The sequence below is a fragment of the Tachypleus tridentatus genome, chromosome 1 (genome assembly GCF_004210375.1).
Source record: "Tachypleus tridentatus isolate NWPU-2018 chromosome 1, ASM421037v1, whole genome shotgun sequence".
In the NCBI taxonomy this organism is placed as follows: Eukaryota; Metazoa; Arthropoda; class Merostomata; order Xiphosura; family Limulidae; genus Tachypleus; species Tachypleus tridentatus.
This window is the reverse complement of record NC_134825.1, coordinates 73,096,065-73,117,446: the sequence shown is the minus strand read 5'-3', so window position 1 is coordinate 73,117,446 and position 21,382 is coordinate 73,096,065. Positions and strand designations below refer to the sequence as shown.

Here is a 21,382-nt window from a genome sequence, read left to right as displayed (position 1 = left end):
ATATAATAAGTACGGTAGTACCTGCAGTAGGAATGGGCCAGGTGTATAATATGTGCAATAAAATTAAAATCTCAAACACTTGAAAGAGCAAGTAAACGATATGTAATAAGCACCATACACTTACTACTGAGAAGTAAGCAAACCAACTGCACAGTAACAAGTCACCAAAGTATTTGAGAAATTCGGTAAAGTAAAACAAAAATTTCATAAAATCACAATTTTGCCAATATTTCTTGGTGTGGCTCACTCTCACCTGTCTTCACCTTATGCAAATATAAATGCATATAATTAAAATACACTACATTGGCTTAAAGCGTGTTTATTTGTTTTTTTACAACTTTCATAAAAACACTAACTATTTTGCAACACTTCTAACGAGCTAACAATACACTAGTAGCTATATTCTATGATCACGAACATGCTCTTTGAGTTACTAAATAACAACCCGCCCTCATGTCAAATGCGAGTGAAGGATTGTTTATGCACGCTCGCTATGTTATTAGTTTGTAGCTGTATCAGTATGATAAGAAAAAACATGGATAACATAGTTTCTCTAGAACTAGGTTATAACTATGATCTAACCTTTGAAAGCTATACTCTTTTCATCTAACTTGAGGATTCTGTATTGAATGAAGCAATTCTACAATTCTATCATAGTATTGGTGCCTGAAACCGGAGTCTTGTACATGAGGACAAACGCTATCACTGTCGAAGCCTGACATTTATTTGCTCGAGTGCTCTAGACTAAAAACAAGAATGATAAGTTGTATAATTCACCTTTTCAGGGTTTTTAAACTAAGTGTGGCCTATGTACATCAAAGTTTACAGTTGAAACTGCGATGTTTAAAATATTATTTTCAATGACAAAAGAAAAAAAGAGAGAATCTTATGTTGATAAACTTGAAAAGCCTTTGTTTCAATGAAGACGGAATTACTGCAAGAATAAAAATAAGGTCAGAAACAGTAATGCTGAATATGTGAAACAAAGTATAGCCATTAATCCAGCCAAAGAAAAGTCCACCAATTTGGCTAGATGAAACAAAAGCTATATCTCTAAGAAAAGCACAGAGCCCAGTCACTTTTGATATTTAGTACCAATAAAACTAAGAAAGTGTAGAAAACTGAGAGCACCAGAAGGTAAGAAAACAAGGTAGAAATGGGTAGGATAACATTACAAAATTTGGTGGATTTTGACAAGGTGCAACCTAAAAGTGGATATGACCATCAGCAACCCATTTCCATTTCTTATTTTACATTAAACTTTGATCCAATTACAGACGTGAACTAAGTTTTATCAGTAGCTTATCCTTTCTAATTACTAAAGAAATTTCAAAATTCAGCGACTTCAGTCAGATAGCTATAGTGTTTCCCATAAGCTACCTTCCTCATTTCTGACTCCCCACCCTCTTATAATGTCATGCGTTTCGTTAGGGTCACGTAATTGGGTTACATACATATATCTCTACTTGGTTGCTGAACAACGTTAATAACAAAGAAATGTTAGTTATATATACCTTTCATTTAGTTTGAACAACTACCAACTTGTAACATTACGCTAAGTAGAAATGGATTGAATGATTGCCACACCCACTTTAAGGTTACACCATCTGAAAAATTCCCAAATGTTGTAAAATTATTCTGTTAATTCCTATCTTATTTGTCCCTCCTTGATACAGCGGTAAGTCTACTGACAACGATAAAATCAGGGGGTTCGATTCCCCTTGGTGGTCTCAGCAGATAGCCCTACCATGTTTACTTATTTTTGGTGTTCCTTTTCCTACTTCCTAATTGTTTTGTTTAATATTTTCTTACACTGGTATAATTATCATTGAAGAAACTTTTGTATCCTTGTAAACAACTTTTTAACATACAGCTTCTTATAATTGTTTACAATTTGATAAGCATTTGTCTAGCCACTCTTTGGAAGGAATTATATAAAAGTGTAATAATGACATTTTTGTTTCTTTTGCAGTTCCTGGTGAAGAAAACGAGCATTTCATGGAAGTTCTATCTTTCAAGTAGGTGACAGAATTCAAATGGAAGAGATGACAAGAAAAAAGTAACACATATTACTTAAAACTGTTAAACTAAATGTCCCTGTTTGTTCGAGTAGTGTTTATATCATGGTTATTAAATTGTCAGCCCAAACCCGAAGCGATATACATCAAATGAACAAAGTTAATTTGACAGCAGCTCAACCGTATTTTATTTTGTGCATTTTAAAAAATCTAAATCCGTTTTTTTCATTAAAATTGCTATTTAAATTTAATCTGACTTATTTTTTAAAGTGAATTTATAGAAATTAATTTACACATATGGTATTTTCATAACTTTTTAATACACAGTTATCTTATATTTATCTGATAATATTAAGAATATGTAGCACTGCTGCTATTTATTTTTGTGAATTTTTCAGCCCAAAAAGGTGTTTAAAATACAAACTATAAATGTGAAACCCCAGTCTATCATTCGATTTACCACTGGTCATTGGGTTATTACGTTTTCGCAAAATTCCGCCTCTGATCAGTCTCATTCTTTCAGTCTGCCCTTTCAGATTACTGAGGGGTCGAATTCTCGGAAACTGGTATTATCAGATGCCAGTTGGTCAATTGAGTGATATATTTGATTACGCAATTAAATTTCATTAACTTATATTTTAGGTTTTATTTATATACGTATTGTTATAGTTTCTATCGTTGAAAAACACCTTTTTTCAATCTCTAACTTTGGGTGACTTCTTTTGAATTCGGCCCGGCATGGCCAAGCGTGTTAAGGCGTGCGACTCGTAATCTGAGGGTCGCGGGTTCAATCCAAGTCGCATCAAATATGTTCGCCCTTTCAGCCGTAGGGGCGTTATAATGTTTCGACCAATCCCACTATTCGTTGGTAAAAGAGTAGCCCAAGAGTCGGCGGCGGTGGGTGGTGATGACTAGCTGCCTTCCCTCTAGTCTTACACTGCTAAATTAGGGACGGCTAGCACAAATAGCCCTCGAGTAGCTTTGTGCGAAATTCAAAAACAAACAAACTTTTGAATTATTCTGTAAGAAATATTTAGTTAATTTCGTAATCACGATATCGTTTTTTTTTCTTCGACTACAAGTTTACACTTCACAGTTTCATGAACTTACAACATGTTTAACTATACAAATAACAATCACTTTTTACTTTTCTTATTTCTATGATACTTGTATTTATTTCTTAGTCACTATGCATAAAAATGAAGTAAAGACAGACTTACAATAAATTAACACTTAATATGTTTTAGCGCATTTTATGTCGCTCAGGTTCTTACTGGACTTTAAGAAAATCCTGTACATTGAGCAACACGTTCACTCCATGTAGCTAAAAGCAGGTTAAACCTTTAAGTTATAAAACATATTCAATCTTTCTAGAAGGCCTTATGTTCACACTAAAGTTGTGAAATTCATATTTATGAATTAAGTTATTCTTACGCGCGATTATTTTATACATGCGCACGCATACGTAATAATAAGACGAGTAGCTCGTTACATCGGTATACAAAATACATCTTGACATATACTTTAAAAATGTGCACTTTTTCAATGAATAAAGTAGTGTGTAAGGATAGCGGCATGATTGTACTTTGTCATCACTGCATAATACCCAAATTATAGTCCACCTGCGAAACGTACCACTGTATTTTTCACGTTTAAAAAGTGAAATGATGTAATTTCCTTACCTCGCATGGGATATTGGAAAGGAAACACGACTCTTCCTGCTTAATAAATAGAAATAACCTTCTCAGAGAAACGAGGCGTTGCTTGAATGCCTTTTCACGCTGGTGTTTTTATTAAGCTTACGACACAGGTAGGATCGAGAGCAACCCATGTTTATGTTATTTTAAACGTTTTTATGCTTATTGATGCTAAGGTACTTTAAGACAAATTGCCATTAGTAACAATAGGTTTGTTCGTGATTGAACTTTCACCGCTCTTGCACAAAGTATCAGGAAGGTTCGTTTACAAAATAGAAAATAGGTAGAATATAGAAAATGGCATCGTAATTCTTTGAATAGCAATAGATTTATATCATTACGTAATTCTTTTACCATTAATTTCAACTACTATGTACAGTTTCAGACTTTGGTGGGAAGTTCGAATTACTGGTTTATATTACAACTACGAAGAAGCAACAAAAGTTTTTATAGTTTCTTTTTTTTTAACATGGTGATAATAAGAAACTTTGTTATCAGAACAGGGAAAGGGTTATGCTGAGGTAACTCTTTCAAAATGCCATGATTAGGCATGAACATACTACTAACGAATCCATTATGCTCTCAGAACAGGATATTTGCATCACAACATTCTATAGTTTTGTCAAATTATGCAAAACAAGTAGAAACATCGAACACTTCTTTAGTAAATAAAGGCGCTCGTTAACTTCCAGATTTTAGGACATTCAGCATAGCACCGATGAAATAACTTGAAAGTGTTTATCTCTTTAAACAAATTCTGTTGTGTCATTTTATCGTTCTTGTTTGGCTTACTGCCCATAACTAGCTCGTACTTAGCAGTTTTATTCCTATGTGTATGTATATCAAGGTTTATATTGTCACCCATTAAAAAAAGAAAGTCAAATTGAATGGACAGAAGCTTAAGTTACATATAAAACAATAGTGTCTTTCTTTAGAAAACTAAGTATGCTTATTGTGTGTGTTTGTGTGTACTTCCAGAGTTCTTTGGTATAATTTGAACAGTCCTATAAAACCTAAAATAGAGACTTGTATTTGTTACTTTAGTTTCTACTATTTGTATTATTTTGAGGGGAGAGAGAAACAGTTGTATCATGTTTCTTTCAGTGACTTAAGAGTTTGCATATTTGCTTGTATTGCAGACGAACAATAGTCATGGAGAATGTGGTATAATTCAGATGTTTCAATGGAACAAAGTCAGAGGGTACTTTAAGAGCCAAGAACCAGAACAGGTGTTTAGTACAGATTACAGCAACCACTCGAAATAAATGCTTTCAAATGGGCCTTAGTACTCTTCCGTATGATGTCTGGGGAAATGGGTCAAGTGTGGATAAGATCACTTTGGATGTCCTTATGCCCAATGGCCTACTGATACCTCTAACTGTGAAAAAGGACATCACACTGTTTGAAATTAAGGAGGTAAGTGTTAAGGTAAATCAGATAAGAAAGTTCATGTGAGAGATACATCTCACTTTATTTAATGATTCAGAAACAAATTAAAATTCATGATTTTTGGTTTATATATTATGTAGCTAAAACTTTGTGTATTTAAAATTATGTATTTGGCGCTATCTGATAAATAAGTACATATGCTCACATTATAACATTAATATCTATTAAATATTAATTTATTTTGCTAAAGTTAAGATAATTAAGGTAAAAGTGGGTATACTAAGATTAACTTGTTTAATGTTTTCAGTATTTGGTGTAAAGTAAAAGGTTACGACTGGCCCGGCATGGCCAGGTGGGTTAAGGCGTGCGACTCGTAATCTGAGGGTCGTGGGTTTGCATCCCCGTCGCACCAAACATGCTCGCCTTTTCAGCCGTGGGGGCGTTATAATGTGACGGTCAATCCCACTATTCGTTGGTAAAAGAGTAGCCCAAGAGTTGGCGGTGGGTGGTGATGACTGGCTGCCTTCCCTCTAGTCTTACACTGCTAAATTAGGTACGGCTAGCTCTTGATTTGCTTTGCGCGAAATTCAAAAACAAACAAACAAAAGATTACGAAACACTAACACTAAACACAGGACGTAGTCGAACGATTTTTGGTTTGTTTTATCTGTTTTCTGAATTTTGCGCAAAGCTACTCGAGGACTATCTGCGTTAGCTGTCCCTAAATTTGCAGTGTAAGACTAGAGGGAAGGCAGCTAGTCATCACCACCCACCGCCAACTCTTGGGCTACTCTTTTACCAACGAATAATGGGATTGACCGTAACATTATGACGTCCCCACGGCTATAAGGCGAGTATGTTTGTTGTGATGGGGATTCGAACCCGCAACCCTCGGATTACGAGTCGAGTGCCTTAACCACCTGGCCATGCCGGGCCACGTTATTTTAACTCTCGTAATAAGCCAGGTCTGGTCTAGTGGCTAGCATGCCGGATTATCAACCTAAACTTTAAGGTTTGCATTTCATTACCACGAAAACGAGCAAAAATCTTTTGGACCATTTGCGAATTATAAGAGTGATGGTTAAATCCCATTATTCAATCAAATAAGAGTTGTTCGTTGGCGGTGGGTTTTGTCACTTTGAAATTCGGGACAGCTGTGTGCCTAAAGCTCTTGTGAAGTTGTGCAAGAAAATTCAAATTTACAGATATGTTCATGACTTGTATGACTTAGCTAATATTTTTTGAGGTTATTTCACTTCAAGTTTCATTTGTTCTTATCGCACAATACTAAGTAGTAGTAAGCGTTTGTCGTAGAAAACTGTGATGTGGTCTACGTGTTTAACTAAAAGTAGTGTTCCGCTTACACTTTCATATGTGCAGTTTTCTCGTATTTTTTCTTAAGTATCACGGATTTAATATTAATAACACAGGCATGCAAATTCAAACTTCAAAAAAGTTGTTTTCATTTTAATATGGGACCCTCCAATGGCAGAGCTGTGTGTCATCGCTAGAAACCAGGTTTCGATACTCGGGGTGGGCAAAACGCAGATAGCTCATCGTGTAGCTTTGTTCTTAATTTCATTTAATCAATTTAATAATGGATCTTCCATAATTCAGCTACGCAAATTTCGAGAATAATATCCATTCATTATCTGTCATGTAAAGATTTTTTTTTTTACAAATTAATAAGAAAGAAACCTCTTACTTAAATCAAATTATTATTTCATTTACTACAACGACTTTTTTTTTTTTTATAATGTTTGGATCCGCGATTTGCCTACAGAAATTCATAGCAAGTGGTTGTCAACATTTTAAACTCAGGAAAATGATTTCTTATGTAAAAGTATGTTTATATGGCGTTTTGTGAAAAATATGCACATGATGAAAAAAAAATGGGTATCATTTTGGGATTTAGCCCACAGGAATTATGGTAGAGCATGTAAAATTTCAAGGTAATAAAATCTTTGCAGGTCTGTCTAATTGACTGTCAAAAACGGATTTCCAAAGTGGAAACAATATTCCCATAAAATTTCAGAGCATTAATTTATTCAGGACAAATGAACAAAATAAAAAATGACAGCGGATTAAAAACAGGGACATTGAGATTTTATAAACTAATTTCATACGAACACAAAGAAAGTAAAGTAATAAGAAAGTGAAAAAAATAGAGCTAGATCCGTTAGTTTTTCTTTGAGGGGGGGACGGTTGTGTATGTTTGTGATATTTTATTGGCTTAGTATTTTAATTTTGTGGTATTTCATCTTCATTTTATAGAGTGTAGAAAATTAAAAATTATAAACAACACTACACCTTTTATCATTAAACAAGTGTTTTTCTCAATCTGGTATGTAACCACAACTACAGGGTGTTCGGAAAGTCACGGTGCACTTATATATTTATTAACAGACATGTTTCAATATAGAATACAGGAGATGAATATGAATGACAGTTATAAACAATGTTGAAAGTGACCCCTGTTGGCATCAATACAGGCTTGGATCCTTCTTATTTTGTTTCTAAACACCGCTATTAGTTGCTAGCTTGAAATATAATAACATGTGATTACAAAATTGCACAGTGACTTTCTGAACACCCTGTATAATTTCTTCACTTAACTTATGATTTTACAGTGGTTGCTTTGTATACTCTACCAGGAGTGGATAATTTTAAAACATTTTTATGATCCAGTGGTAATAAAAATGGTTTCATCATATTTCTTGCAATTTACCAAATTTAGTTATTTATTTTTCAAAGCAAAGTGTGTAGATGAAAGGATCTTATGTTGTACACTAATTTCCTGAGCCACATATCATTTCGTATTTATTATTGTCTATGAAAAATATTTGCCTTTATACAAGCAGAACTGTAAAAATATTTTGAAGCCCATATCATTGAATAATATTAATGATTTTCTTTATTTTTGAAAGTGTGCTCATTTTTAAGTGTTTACTTAGTATCTCAAATAACACAACATCCATGGTATTTGACTCAAAGATCAAGCTGAATATTGCTAATTAAGCCAATTTTTGATATATCTTGTATGCATAATACCTCTGTGATGTTAATGTTAACCTACACTTTTCTAAATGTCAGAGAACTGAGATAATTATATGAAAATGATTTTGAACATACAATTTCTGCATAACATTTGACAGTCACAATCAATATGAAGTTATGGTGGAAGAGATTGTATCAGAACTACATTTTGGCTGTTCATAGGTAGTGTGATGCTGCTGAAGACTGAATGCCTTTAAGAAGGATATGTAACATCCACTTTAGATGAAAACTGTTTACACCCTCTGATCATAAAGATGGTTTCAGACTGGAGATTTAGAATTTTCAACATGAGGACATTCTGTGTATTTAATGGTATTGGAGTATGAGAGAATGTATAATAACTTGAAGCACCAGAATTATTCATAAAGAGATGTACATCAAGTCATATCCCAACCATAATGATAAACTGCAGCATTTTGTAATGGGTGAGAACCAGCAAACACAAAGATCAGTCACAAAAGCCATTCAAGAGCCCCAAGCAACAGTATACAACATAATTATCAAATATCTATCTATAAAATGTAGGTGTCCTCAGTTACTTCCATGATATATTGATGTAACATATGGTTAAAGTAGCAGAATGATGAAATGAGCATTCATTCTTTTCCATAGAAAGATATTCTATCAAGTTGTTGTATGCTGCACCTGTGGATTTTTGTGTAATTAAATTTTTGAAACAGATGCTGGGAACTGTTACCCTTATACAATGATGGAATGTGTAAAGCATAAGGAACAAAGACTATACTTTGAATATGAGAGCCTTGGAGCCTTTTTGGATGAAAACTACACTTCAGGGCTGATGCATGGCCATCAGATAAAGAATCACCAGATGCAGTGATGTTCCAAAATCATTTTATTATATCATATTGTGGGAGCAATTGTTGCAAGAACTAAACCAATCACATAACAGCACACACGTTTTTATTTTTTTCAGTTTTGGTATTATCATAACATTTAGCTGAAATTATATTTTTAGCTTTTGATTTGTATTTCTTGTATCTTTATTATAGTCAAGACCATTTGCAATCTCAATTTAGGGGTGGGAGGCCCACCCACTCATAATTTCCCTGACCCTGTGAAAATGTGGTATAGAACAGACCCAATGTGAGATCAACAATATAAGGATGTTACATGCATGTAAAATATGTTAGAAGAGAAACAGCACTAGTCAGCGTTTTAAAGATATAATAAAAAAATGAAAAAGCACTGAACTGCTGTTGAATAGATTTATTCCTTCAGAAGTAAACTATAGCATTGCAGGAAATACACATAAGGTTTCCTTCACTAACAAAAGAAGAAAAACGTTTGGTGCAGAATTAACCCACTTTTGTATTTCTCTAAATTTCAAAAACATTAAAATATAACAGTATATTCAGAAGTTCTAAAAGTGGTTCTTTTTAAAAACTTTTGAGAGACTGAATTGGATTTTACAACTGGAATTCTATGTTTTTGCAGCTGATGTAATAATACATACACCAAAGTATTTAACTATTTTCATAAGTGTGACTGGAAGCTTTTATGTCGAATTGTCCTATTTTAAAAGTTATTGTGACAAATTTCGTATCTTTTTTTTTTTTATTATTACTAAAGGATGCATGGGAAGAGGCACAAAAACTTCCCCTGTATGGTCTTCTTCATGACATGCAGACTTACATCTTTAGATGTATTAACCAGACAACGTCTGAACAGGAAGAGCTGATGGAAGAAAACAAGAGGATCTGTGATGTAAGACCTTTTCAGGCAGTTCTCCGTTTAGTTGAGAAAAAAGGAGACAAAGCAGAGACACAACTTAATGCACAGATTGGTTTGTTAATTGGAAAAGGTGAGATTTTTGGATTACATGATTTTATTCATATATAAACTCTATTAAACAATTTATGCATAGTTTTTGTAATATATTTAATTCTTCTTGGGTGTTTGTTTGTTTGTTTTGAATTTCATGCAAAGCTACTCGAGGGCTATCTGTGCTTGCAGTTCCTACTATAAGACTATAGGGAAGGCAGCTAGTCATCAGAACTTACAACCAATTCTTGGGCTACTCTTTTACTAACGAATAGTGAGATTGACCATCACATTAGAATACTCCCATGACTGAAAGGATGAGCATGTTTGGTGCGACCGGGATTCGAACCCGCGACCCTTGGATTATGAGTTGAATATCTTAACCCACTTGGCCATGCCAAGCCACTTCTTGAGTGAAACCACATTTTAGGCTTTTAACTTCAAATATTATATTAATCAGAACTTAATATATTCCATTTATGTAGTAATAAAGTAGGTCTTCCACATAAATAGATTAATTTTTTTAAAACTAGATAAAGAATACCACCTACCTAGGTCTACCTTTAATTCTATAGGATCTTGTTACCTTTTGTAATGTAGCTTTGCAAGAACTAAGAAGTATAGTGCTTATTTTTATTTACAATTTCAAATGTTTAAATAAATTTGTGAGTTAATTGTATAAGCTTGAGTCATTTGGAAGGTTGGCAGTTTGAAATTTTTTTATAAAAATATTTGGACGAAAAATACTATTAATAGAAATTACTTAAAAATATTTACATAGGTTAATACGTGTTGGTATGTAGTTGTACATAAAGATATACATTTTTTACTTTTATGCCTAGGTCTTCATGAATTTGATGCTTTGAAAAATCCAGAGGTCAATGACTTCAGGTGGAGGATGAGGTTAGCTTGTAATGAGTGGAACCAAAATTATGAAAGAAAAACATGGATGGAAAAGTTGTGTTATAAGTATCCACTACAAGTAGAGAAATCTTCTGAGCTTCCACCTTTTTTATTGAAGCGAATCAAGGAAGGAAACATAGTAGTAACTATCAGGCTGGAATGTAGTGAGGTAAAGAAGTTGTCAAATGTTTGATCATTTTAAAACTTTGTCTTAAAACTCTATCTGGTATTTGTTGCATGTTTAAGTGGTTAATAAACATGGTATCATTTATACCATAGTTGTGTGAATTATAGGTAGCTTTTCTTTCAATGTTATTGATAAAGGCATGATAAGTGACATTTTATATTAGTACTTGTAACTTTTCTGGACTTTTCCAGTTGAAAACATTTCTACAACTTGTTTGGAATAAATAATTTTTGCATCACTTCTGAAAATTTTATGATAAATGTAGGAGTATCAACTGACTTACCATTGGAGGACATTGCTGTCTGTTTTCACATACTCAATACAACTGCACAGCCATGTCGTCCACATTACTAAACCTGATATTTGTTGTTTATGTTCATTATTGAGCTTAACTTCTATGTAAGGTAATTTGTTGTTCTCACTTTCAAGTATTCAAACTTATCTTCTATAAGTAATTTAGCATTTACCATATCTGTGTATATCTATCAAGCTTTCTCTCTCATACATCGTTCACCCTAATATTGCAGATGAGTTTCAAGTTCTGTGTTTCTCACTCAACAAAAGTAAGTGAATTACTTGAGTATGTACTATACAAAAAGTCATTCTTGTGTGGATTGACAAAAGAAAGTGTTGCAGCTTACCTTCTGAAAATAAGTGGCAGAGAAGAGTTCTTATTCAAAGACTATCCTCTAAGTCAGTACAAGGTATGACCAGTTTTCTAGCTCATTTTCTCTGAATCATCTGATTAAAAAAACTTTTTTTCTGTTGAATACGTGTATTTTTATTTTTATATTAGATCATTTACTTTTAAGTGATATTTTGAATTTTACTTTTGAATTTGTGATAATTTTGTTAGATCTAGTAGAATAAAATATAATTGTAATGTAAGTAGAAAAAACACAGTTAGCTTCTTTTAGAGTTCTAAGAATTAAAATGTTAATCCTTGAATTATGTGTAAGTTGATTTTTCTGTTAGATCATTTACTATTAAGTGATATTTTGAATTTCACTTTTTAATTTGTTACTTTTTTAGATTTATTAGAATAAAATCTAATTGTAATGTAAGTAGTAAAAGACGTAATTAGCTTCTTTTAGAGTGCAAGGAATTAAAATGTTAACCCTAAATTAAAGTCAGTAACATCATGTACCCTGTTGCAGTTTCTTACATGATATGAAGCTATTATTAAGTATGAAGTGGATGAATTATGATGTAAAGTTTAATTGCTTTTGTTTTGATGAACAGTATGCCCACAATTTCATTTGTTCATGTTATTATTAGTAAAAATGTTCATACAAGCATAATTATTTTACTCATTGGATAAGTATAAGTGCTTGATAATTGTGAAGATATTATTGAACTGCTTTAACAAGTTTATTGCAGACATATACAATTCCTGGTACATGAAATACTTCACTAACATATAAGAAAAACATGCTACATATTTTTTACTATATTGAAGCCCCTCATTTGAATGTCTGAGGGCTTATGATGCTAAAATCATGTTTTCATATTTTTGGTGGACACATCAGAAAAAGCCCATTATATAGCTTTTCATTTAAAAACAAAAACCAACATTTTATACTTAGTATTTAGACTACAAAATATCTCAAAAATGTATTTGGAATTTTTTTTTAATGGTAAATATGCTTTTCAGTTAAAATTGTATGGTTCTATGTGATCTATATTATAACAGGATATGAAAACTGATACTGGTTAAGCAATAATACAATGTGTTGGTTGTTTTTTTATATGGCTAAATGTACTTTGATTCCAGACTTTTCATATAAACGTAATTTGCTCTCTTTTACAGTTTAGTGCTGTACATTTTTTTCAACCTTTTTTTAAGTAGGTTTTTATGTTCCTTTTTCAGTATATTCGCCAAATGATTTCTGATGAAAAAACATCTGAATTAATCATGATCTCCAAAGCCAGTGTAGAATGTAAGTAAGCTGGTTGTTTAAAACATAACATAGGCAGGCTATTGATAAAATGTATTAGAACCTAATCAGGCAAAAGTTTTGGAAACGATTATGTAAGCAGTGCAGTCAATTTAACAAGTTTAAAAAATATGTTTTTTTTAACAATTAGTGTACAGTCTAATTAAGTAAGATGTTTATTTTCAACTGTAGAATGTTTGTAGGCTAGTTAACACTTAGCAAATATTCTAGCCAGTCAGGTTGTTTAACAACAAGTATAAAATGATTAAAAATAATGTAGACCATTATTTGAAAGGTTGTTTAGCAAAAATGTAAAATAGCTTTAGTTCATTTTTTTTAAGAATTATAATTCTTAATAAAAAAAAGTATACAATAATATGATAAAGGTGTGTGCTTTTGTTGCAAGGAAAGTACAACCTAAGAAAGGGTAAAGTAAAACATTTGAAAATTCTAACTGATATGACATATTTTGAATGGGAGGAGGATAGATTCATGAACAGTAAAAAAATTATACTAATTAATGAAGATATTAACGATTAATAATTAGTCTTAAAGAGTCTTAAATATCTGAGTTATTATCTTACTGTTATAGTTCAAAGCTGAATTGCATCTTTTATTAAAAAGTAATTAGCAGAAATCATATTTGAAACAACAGGTTGTAACTTTTACAATGTAAACTACAAAACTGGCTCCCAAGTGCTAGTCCTCAAGATTTTAGCAAGCCAACAAAATGATTGAAAAAATGCATTTTAAAATACAGTTACTGAAGTATATTGCTTTACAGTAGAAATTAAAAAGTTAAAATTGTGTGAAGTGGTCTGTGAAATCTTGGGTACTGCTGAACTAATTACAGTTAAACATTTAAGTTTGAAATTTGTCTGCTTCAGATATGTAGAAATAACATTTGTACACTTTGATACATAAACATTTACTTTATGTTAACTAACTACGATGTCATGTTCGCTACTTGAGTAGAGTACTGGTTAAATGCAATAATTATGACAATAATTGGTATAGGGGCTTTCTTATCTAACACTTCAGGAACTTCTAATCCAGCCCCTTTTTTCAATTAACATGTTTGTAAGCCTGAAATGAAGATTGAGAAAATTTGTATTTACCTACCATGCTCTCTTATTTGTTTAGATCCCAGTGTTGGATACCATGAGCAACTTTTGTAAGTTCAACTAAATGTAGAGTAGAGCACATCACTATATTTTGAATATATTTAATAGAAAAAGGAAACAACCTGTTTTCTGTGAACTTTTGTTCACATTGATATTTTGCCTTGCAATGTTCTTAAGAAGGAAATGTGCCTAGCAAGGCTAGGTGGTTAGGGTGTTTGACTCACAATCTGAGGGTCATGGGTTTGAATCCTAGTCACTATAGACATGTTTTCCCTTTCAGCCACAGGAGCATTATAATGTGATGGTTAATTGCATTATTTGTTGGTAAAATAGTAGCATAAGAGTTGACAGTGGGTGGTGATTACTAGCTGCCTTCCCCCTAGTCTTACTCTGCTAATTAGAGATGGCTAGTACATATAGCCCTCATGTAGCTTTGTGTGAAATTCAAAAACAAACAAAAGAACAAAAAGGAAATTCCCCAGAAATCTGAAAGCATGTTCAGAACAACTAGTGGATAGTCTCTTGAGAAAGCTACAAGTTAAAACTTTCAGTTAAATAAAATTTTTTATTTCATGTAAACAGTTTCTTTTCTTTGTTAGTTCTCTATAACAGATTTTTTCACCTGCTCATGAGATTTAGTATTAATGTATTAAGTCTTTTATTCTTTCATTGTTGAAAAACAAGTCACTTAAGAACATACAATTTATGTCACGTTTTGTTACATCCACATTGACCCTCCTACTCTTTTATATGCTAGTTAATGCTTGTAAAATTGTAAACAAAGAAGTTAATAGTTATTCGTAACAGTATTTTATAATTAAACAGTACTGCATGTTTATAAAATAAAAACATAAGTTAGATAGGGTTTAACTCTTAAACAGTGAGAATGTTCTAGGTAGAAGCATCAATTGATGATGGCTGTCGTTTAAGGGTTAATATTTTGAAAAGCCTGAAAGCTTATTACCAGTAGAAATCCTTTAATCTTAATTTACATGATAAGTTGTGACATAAGGGACACTATTAATTAGGCAGTAGTTAGTTTAATCAGTTTCTATTGGCCTGTTATAACAGGTACTTAGGCTTCATTTTAAGCCTATTATGAAAACATACATAAAATATATGTATATTTGCTATTCTAACCTAATTTCTAAATGACCCTGTATTTCCTTCAAGTGGAACATGACAATGTCTATGAATCAATTGATGATATTTTCACAAATAAGACCAGCACAGTGAATGGGGCAATGACTTTAAGCAGGAAAAAGACCTACACAATCTCAGCATGGACTATTCAGGATCCTTTCATCATCAAGATTAACGGTGTTTGCAAGTTGAACTGTGAGGATGAGATTCAGGTTATGCATTCTTTGTGTAATAAAACATATTGAAAGCAACAACAGTTTAAAGCTTTTTTCTCATTTTTGTTAACATAATATTAGCTAAGAGAGAGGAACAACAGAACTATATTTTGAGATCTTTTCCTTGTAGTTCTAGAAATCCAGTGTAAGATCAAGTCTAATAAGCCATTGTAATATTCAGTACCTAATTCTTTTTTTAATTGTTGCTGCAATGGAGTATGTACAGTTTTGTATCTAATGATTTTTGACTTGCAAGTGCCTTTTAATTTTCTATAATGTTATGCAACAAGAAACAAAAATAGAACTTAAATGTTGTAATGTAAATCTTCTAAACACACAATTACTTTTATCACTGTGTTGGTTAAAGTAGTTTAACTATTCTTAAAATAAAGGGGTTAACTTGTGAATTTTTAATTCAGTGGGTTTTGATTAAGTAGAATTTGGGTAATACATTAAAGCTACTATCACATTGATTTGTCTTGTACAAAAGACATTCTAAAATATCTCATATTAAAAACAAGTTTATCTTGAGCCTTACATTTTTTTGTAGGTGGCAGTTCAAGCAGGTTTGTGCCATGGTGGAGAACTACTCTGTGAACTTCAGTCAACTACTGAGGCTGTGGTTCTAGGTGGCGAGGCCGAATGGGGAGAAGAGCTTAAGTTTGATTTAGAAGTCTGTAATATTCCTCGCATGACTCGTTTGTGCTTAGTTGTCTATGAAGTTGCCCATTCTATAAAGGGCATTAAAGCTCGCAAGTACCGCAGTATGGGACCCGTAAGCTCATTACACATATTTTCTTTGATAAAATTATTTTAAGTTCAAGTTGTATACTTTTTTTCATATATTTGTTTACATACATCTACTTGTTTCCTTTATTTTTCAACTTGCATATGATCAACATACTTTTTCTGAAAATATTAGTTTGATTTTTGTGTTTCTATTATTGAAAAGTATTTCTGGTTGTTAAAATAACTTGTATTTATTGGTTTTCACTCTTCAGGATCTTTATGTTAACCCAATAGCTTGGGTTAATACAACTGTATATGACTTTAAGAACATATTGAAAACAGGAACAGTAACTTTACACATGTGGTGGTATTCTTATGAACTTCAGAATGACGACCTTCTCAATCCACTGGGAACTGTAGTGGCTAATCCTGACTTGGATAATGCCACTGGACTCACTCTCACTTTTCAGAAATATCATTCATCACATCCTGTTTCCTACCCGCCTCTAAATAAGGTCTGTGTCATTTGAGCTTTCATTCTACAACTACTGTGAAAATAATTTATTATGATTAAATATTTAATCATTCTCAACTTTGAAAACATTTGAATGAAGGTAATTTCCAGATATTCTAAACTCCTCATAATAAATCATGCAGTTAAATATTTTTTTTAATATATTTTGCATTTTTTTCAAGGAGTATTTACTATGACCATGCTCAACTTCTTGTTCTTTTAAATAAAAAGTTACAATCAGTTTTAACTTTCTGTAATATTCAAGAATACAAGCCATTTCTGTTAATGTTCACTTATAAGGATAATCACCATACTACACTTTGAAAGGAATCACCAGCAAATAAACAGGATTGAAAAGTGAATAGATGTACATAGTCATGTGACTTCTGTGAACTTGGTAGCATTGATAAATAAAGATTTTGCTTCCTAATGATTCATAGCAAAACAGGATATATGATGAATAGAAAGGATGGGTGAATAAAAGTGCTAATAAAGTGGTGTTATCTTGTTAAATAAGTAGAGGGAAATCAAAATTACAATTATACACAAAGTTTAGATTTTAAAATAAATGGTAAACAAAAACCCACATATTTTGTTGCTTTGAAAAGCTTAAAAGTAATTTATTTCAAAGCGTTGAGGTAAATAAAACTTTATTGATGCTATACATTTTAGTGGTACAAAAACTAGACATTTGATTTGACAGTCAAATGACATTAAATCTGTGTACTTACATTTTATGTTTTCTGGAAGAGTTGATTGTGTAAGAAAATATTTTAATATCTTGCATTAAAAATAATTCTGCAATTTCTCAAATAAATAATTAGTGGACAAAAGATATAGTTCTTGAAATGGTGTATTCTTTTACTTGCTAGTTATATCTGATTTATCACATTTGTTTGTTTTTGTTTTTATTATTTGCTATTGTTTTAAATAACGCCAGTAATAGAAGATTGGTAAATGAGAAAAATATAAAATGTATATTAACCTACTTTCAGATTTTAGATTATGCCAAGGAACATCTTTATGAAGATACTGATGGAATAGTATGTTTGTGCGTTTTTTATTAGTTAAAAACTTGTTTTGAATAGCTTGTTGCTTAAATGGTTTTGTTTAGTCCTATTGTTGAATTGTATATTGATACTAAATATATGGTCTTAATTATTTGCTAGGATATCTAAAGATTTCTAAAAGGTGATTACACTCTCATTTTGACAACTTTCTTGCAAGAATTGCTTTTTGATCTGTTTCTGAAAGTTAAAATTATGTGTTCAGTTGCTTAAGTTCTAATGGAATTGAGATATATCAGTATTTTTGGATTTTTTGGTTAAATGCATTGTTAAATATTTTCCTTAATATTATCATCACATTCTTATCAGCACAAAGATATATATACATAGCTATGTAATTATTTAAAGTCATAAAGGCAGTACAAATCTCTCAGTAAATTGATTCTGTGTAAATTAATTTCTAAATTTCTTGTCAAAACACTGTAATATAGTTTTGTTGATTAAGTAACTATCTGTGAATGTTTTTTTATGGTTTCAAATACATACCTGATTCATAATTGAATACATTATTTTCACAGCCTCATCATGCCAGTAAAGCTTATCTCAAACACCTGTCTGAAATTTGTGCTCAGGATCCACTTCATCAGATGCATGAACAAGATAAAGATCTCCTTTGGTTTTTAAGACAGGACTGTTTACGCAAGTTTCCACATTCTTTACCCAAGCTGCTACGTTCATTAAAATGGTACAACCACCATGATGTTGCTGAAGTAAGATTTTTATGTACTAAGTGTTGAAGGTTAAGCTAATTCTTTTAAACATAAATATTTCAGGTCACTGTGAGCTTTTAAAGTTTCTAAAGTTATAGCAAAATTATGAGAGTGTAAAATTGTTACACATTCTGTTGAAATGTTGCATAAAGTAACAGAAATATTTCCTTCTACAACTTATATCATTCTTTGATTACAGTAAACTTGGACAGGAAATAGATGCAACTTACACAAAATCTATCATAGTTTCTCAGATTTGAGAGATTGAACAGATAAGATTGTTACTTTGAGCAGTCACAAAATTAACTTGTACATGTAATGTAAAAGAAGTAAAAACTGCATATTTTTTATCATTTATATTCACTGATGTACTTACTTCTGAAATAATGATAGCATTTCTTTGGTGGGTTGCTCCTCTGGTGGTAACAACCATGTGACTCAAAGTTCTGAATATTTTTTATGCAAGCTTACTATTAATTCACTCTCTAGCCTTTTACATGATTTACTGTACATGTGTCAGGAGAACTTGCATGAATTTAGATTTCCCACTATAATTAAGGCTTTCTTGTTGACATGCTATTAACTTCTTAATTTGTCAGAATTCACTACTTAATAAAATTTTACCAATATTGAAAATTCTACAACTACTTTGGAGGTTTTATTTTCTCATAGTATGCTTCTAGCATGCAGGGAGAACACGTGACATGATTCTAAGCCTTTTGCAACCAACATATAAAAGTCATTAATTCCCAGTTGTTTGCTGTTGTTCTTGATGAGTTTCACATTTCTATGAATGCTATTTATGAAACACCCGTTTTTTTCATGATGATACAAGAAGAAGAAAAAAAATCTATCTTTGCTCATGTTTATTCACCTTTATTGCTGAAGAGTAGGATCTATAGCTAAACATAATTCTGAAAAACTTCTTTGTCTAATTTTTTTTTGTTGGATATGTTATATATTTAATTTTGAGCTAATTTCTCTTAGGCCTCATAGGTACTAATATTATGTTAAGACTATTCAATTCTTCAGTCTTTATGCTTTCCATACATTACTGTTCATCCACTTTCTTCACCCCAAATGTAATCCTTTCCCTGCATTATTTGTTTCTGCAGAGGCTCTTCACATGCTGTGATTATGTCTTTGTTATTTAGATTTACTTCTGGTAGTCACTTCAAAATGTGTAATAAGTAATATTAAGCCTTCTGTCTTACCTCCCTCTTGTATTCCTCATTGACACCATCATTTTCTGCTCTCTTCTTTTGACCATACCAAGTGACTAAAGTACACAGAAAAGTTGGGTCTTCTTGATTCACTCAATGACTCACTTGTTGAGGTTATACCTCTCATTTTGTCTGTTGGATCTCAAATTGCTTTATAAAGGAACAAGCTAAATAATTTATTTCTCTTATGTGGATTTTTATTCCTATTGCTTCATGGTTGCTAGGAAATCTGGAATTGGATACTTGTCACTGATGTGACTCAATTCTTCTTTCCCTTGAGACTTTACTTTCAAATGAGGTCATTACAAAAGTTTCTTAGTTATAGACATCAGATGACATTGGCTTGCATGATGAAGCTGAAAAAAAGTATATGAATTATGAATGAAGTCTTTACTTGAAACCATGAAAACCCTTTCTTAAATATTTGTTGAATTACTAATTTCTCTAAGGACTTATAGTTGCTTCTCTAGCAGTGAATACTTTGAACCATTCATGTTATTATCTTTTTTCTATGCCTACTTTTCTTTTCATCTTCTTCATTGGGTATTGACTAAGATAAATTAATCATTATATCAAGTTCTCCTTACAGCTCCACACTGTAATTTGTCTTTATCTAGAGATGCCTTGTTTCAAGTTGAAATACATGAGATTATTACAAAAGTTCCTTAGTTGCAGCCAATGAATGGTATTGGTGGACAATTATAACAGAATGCTTATTATTTTATCCCTATACCTCCTTCATCTCATAATTTCTTCTTTTCTGTCAAGTAGTCTAATTTTGCTGGTTTTCTCCATTCACTTGTATTTTAATTTTACATGAATGTTTGACTAATTCTGACTCTTATTCAGTTGACCACCCAGCTGGCTTGCTTCTCTTTGGTGCATGTTCTCAAACCATTATTATCAATTATATTCAGATTGGCAACAATTTACCACTGCAGTTTTCCTTTCTTTCATCTCGCACAGATCTTCACCTTTACACAAATGTCTATTTTAAAAGCTGAGGTGCTGCCCTGGGTTTACACTATGTTTTAAGTTCAGACAGGCTTATAAAGCTGTGGTATGTATTAAAAATCAGAAAAGAGCTCACTTTTGTGGTATTTATTATGCCAAGCCTATTATGTGCTAGGAATTATAAACATTCTTATGGATTCTCTTTCCATGAGCATCAACTTCTTACTTATCTTTTTTTATGCTTGTGCTAATGGCTTGAGTCTACTCTTATCAATGCCTTTGTAAAGGCAGACAACCATCTTCTTTCTCTTTACTACTCTTCAGTTCCAGACCCTGTTTCTCTAGCAGTAGATGGTTAGAGTCAATCGTGTTATTATCTTTTTTTTTTATGCCTACTTTCCTCTTCATCTTTTTTCCTTAGGTGTTGGTCAAGATCAATTAATTGAAATGTCGAGTTCTCCTTATAACTCCACACTGACCAGCTCAGCTTTGTCGTCTATTTCAAGGGAACCATATTCAACTACTGCTTTAGAGATATCTTCTGTGATAACCTTGAATGTCACATTTTCCACATTTATGTTTATCATGTACATATTCAAAGTTGGATGTTGTATAGTACTTTATTAGAGAAGCTGGAATTCCTTCTTGAGTAGTTTCAATGACATCATATTCTTGCAAATATGTTTGGAAGTTAATGTTCTCCTAAATTGAAAATGTATTTACAATAATACTT

General features: G+C 32.0%; 1 protein-coding gene across 24 annotated transcripts in view; it reads left to right on the top strand.

Annotated features, from left to right (window-relative positions):
• Positions 1-21,382, top strand: part of LOC143252189 (phosphatidylinositol 4,5-bisphosphate 3-kinase catalytic subunit beta isoform-like) — a 49,917-nt gene that overhangs the window by 4,711 nt on the left and 23,824 nt on the right. For 10 of the 24 annotated variants that reach the window (XM_076504097.1, XM_076504115.1, XM_076504125.1 and 7 more), the window contains exons 2-12: positions 1,973-2,059; positions 4,855-5,143; positions 9,752-9,983; positions 10,786-11,015; positions 11,561-11,737; positions 12,904-12,973; positions 15,268-15,449; positions 16,003-16,227; positions 16,454-16,696; positions 17,691-17,738; positions 18,281-18,472. In XM_076504097.1, coding sequence (XP_076360212.1) covers positions 4,991-5,143; positions 9,752-9,983; positions 10,786-11,015; positions 11,561-11,737; positions 12,904-12,973; positions 15,268-15,449; positions 16,003-16,227; positions 16,454-16,696; positions 17,691-17,738; positions 18,281-18,472 — 1,752 coding nt within the window. In that variant the 5' untranslated portion in view covers positions 1,973-2,059; positions 4,855-4,990. The other 14 variants (XM_076503995.1, XM_076503950.1, XM_076503987.1 and 11 more) reach the window with 10 other exon arrangements.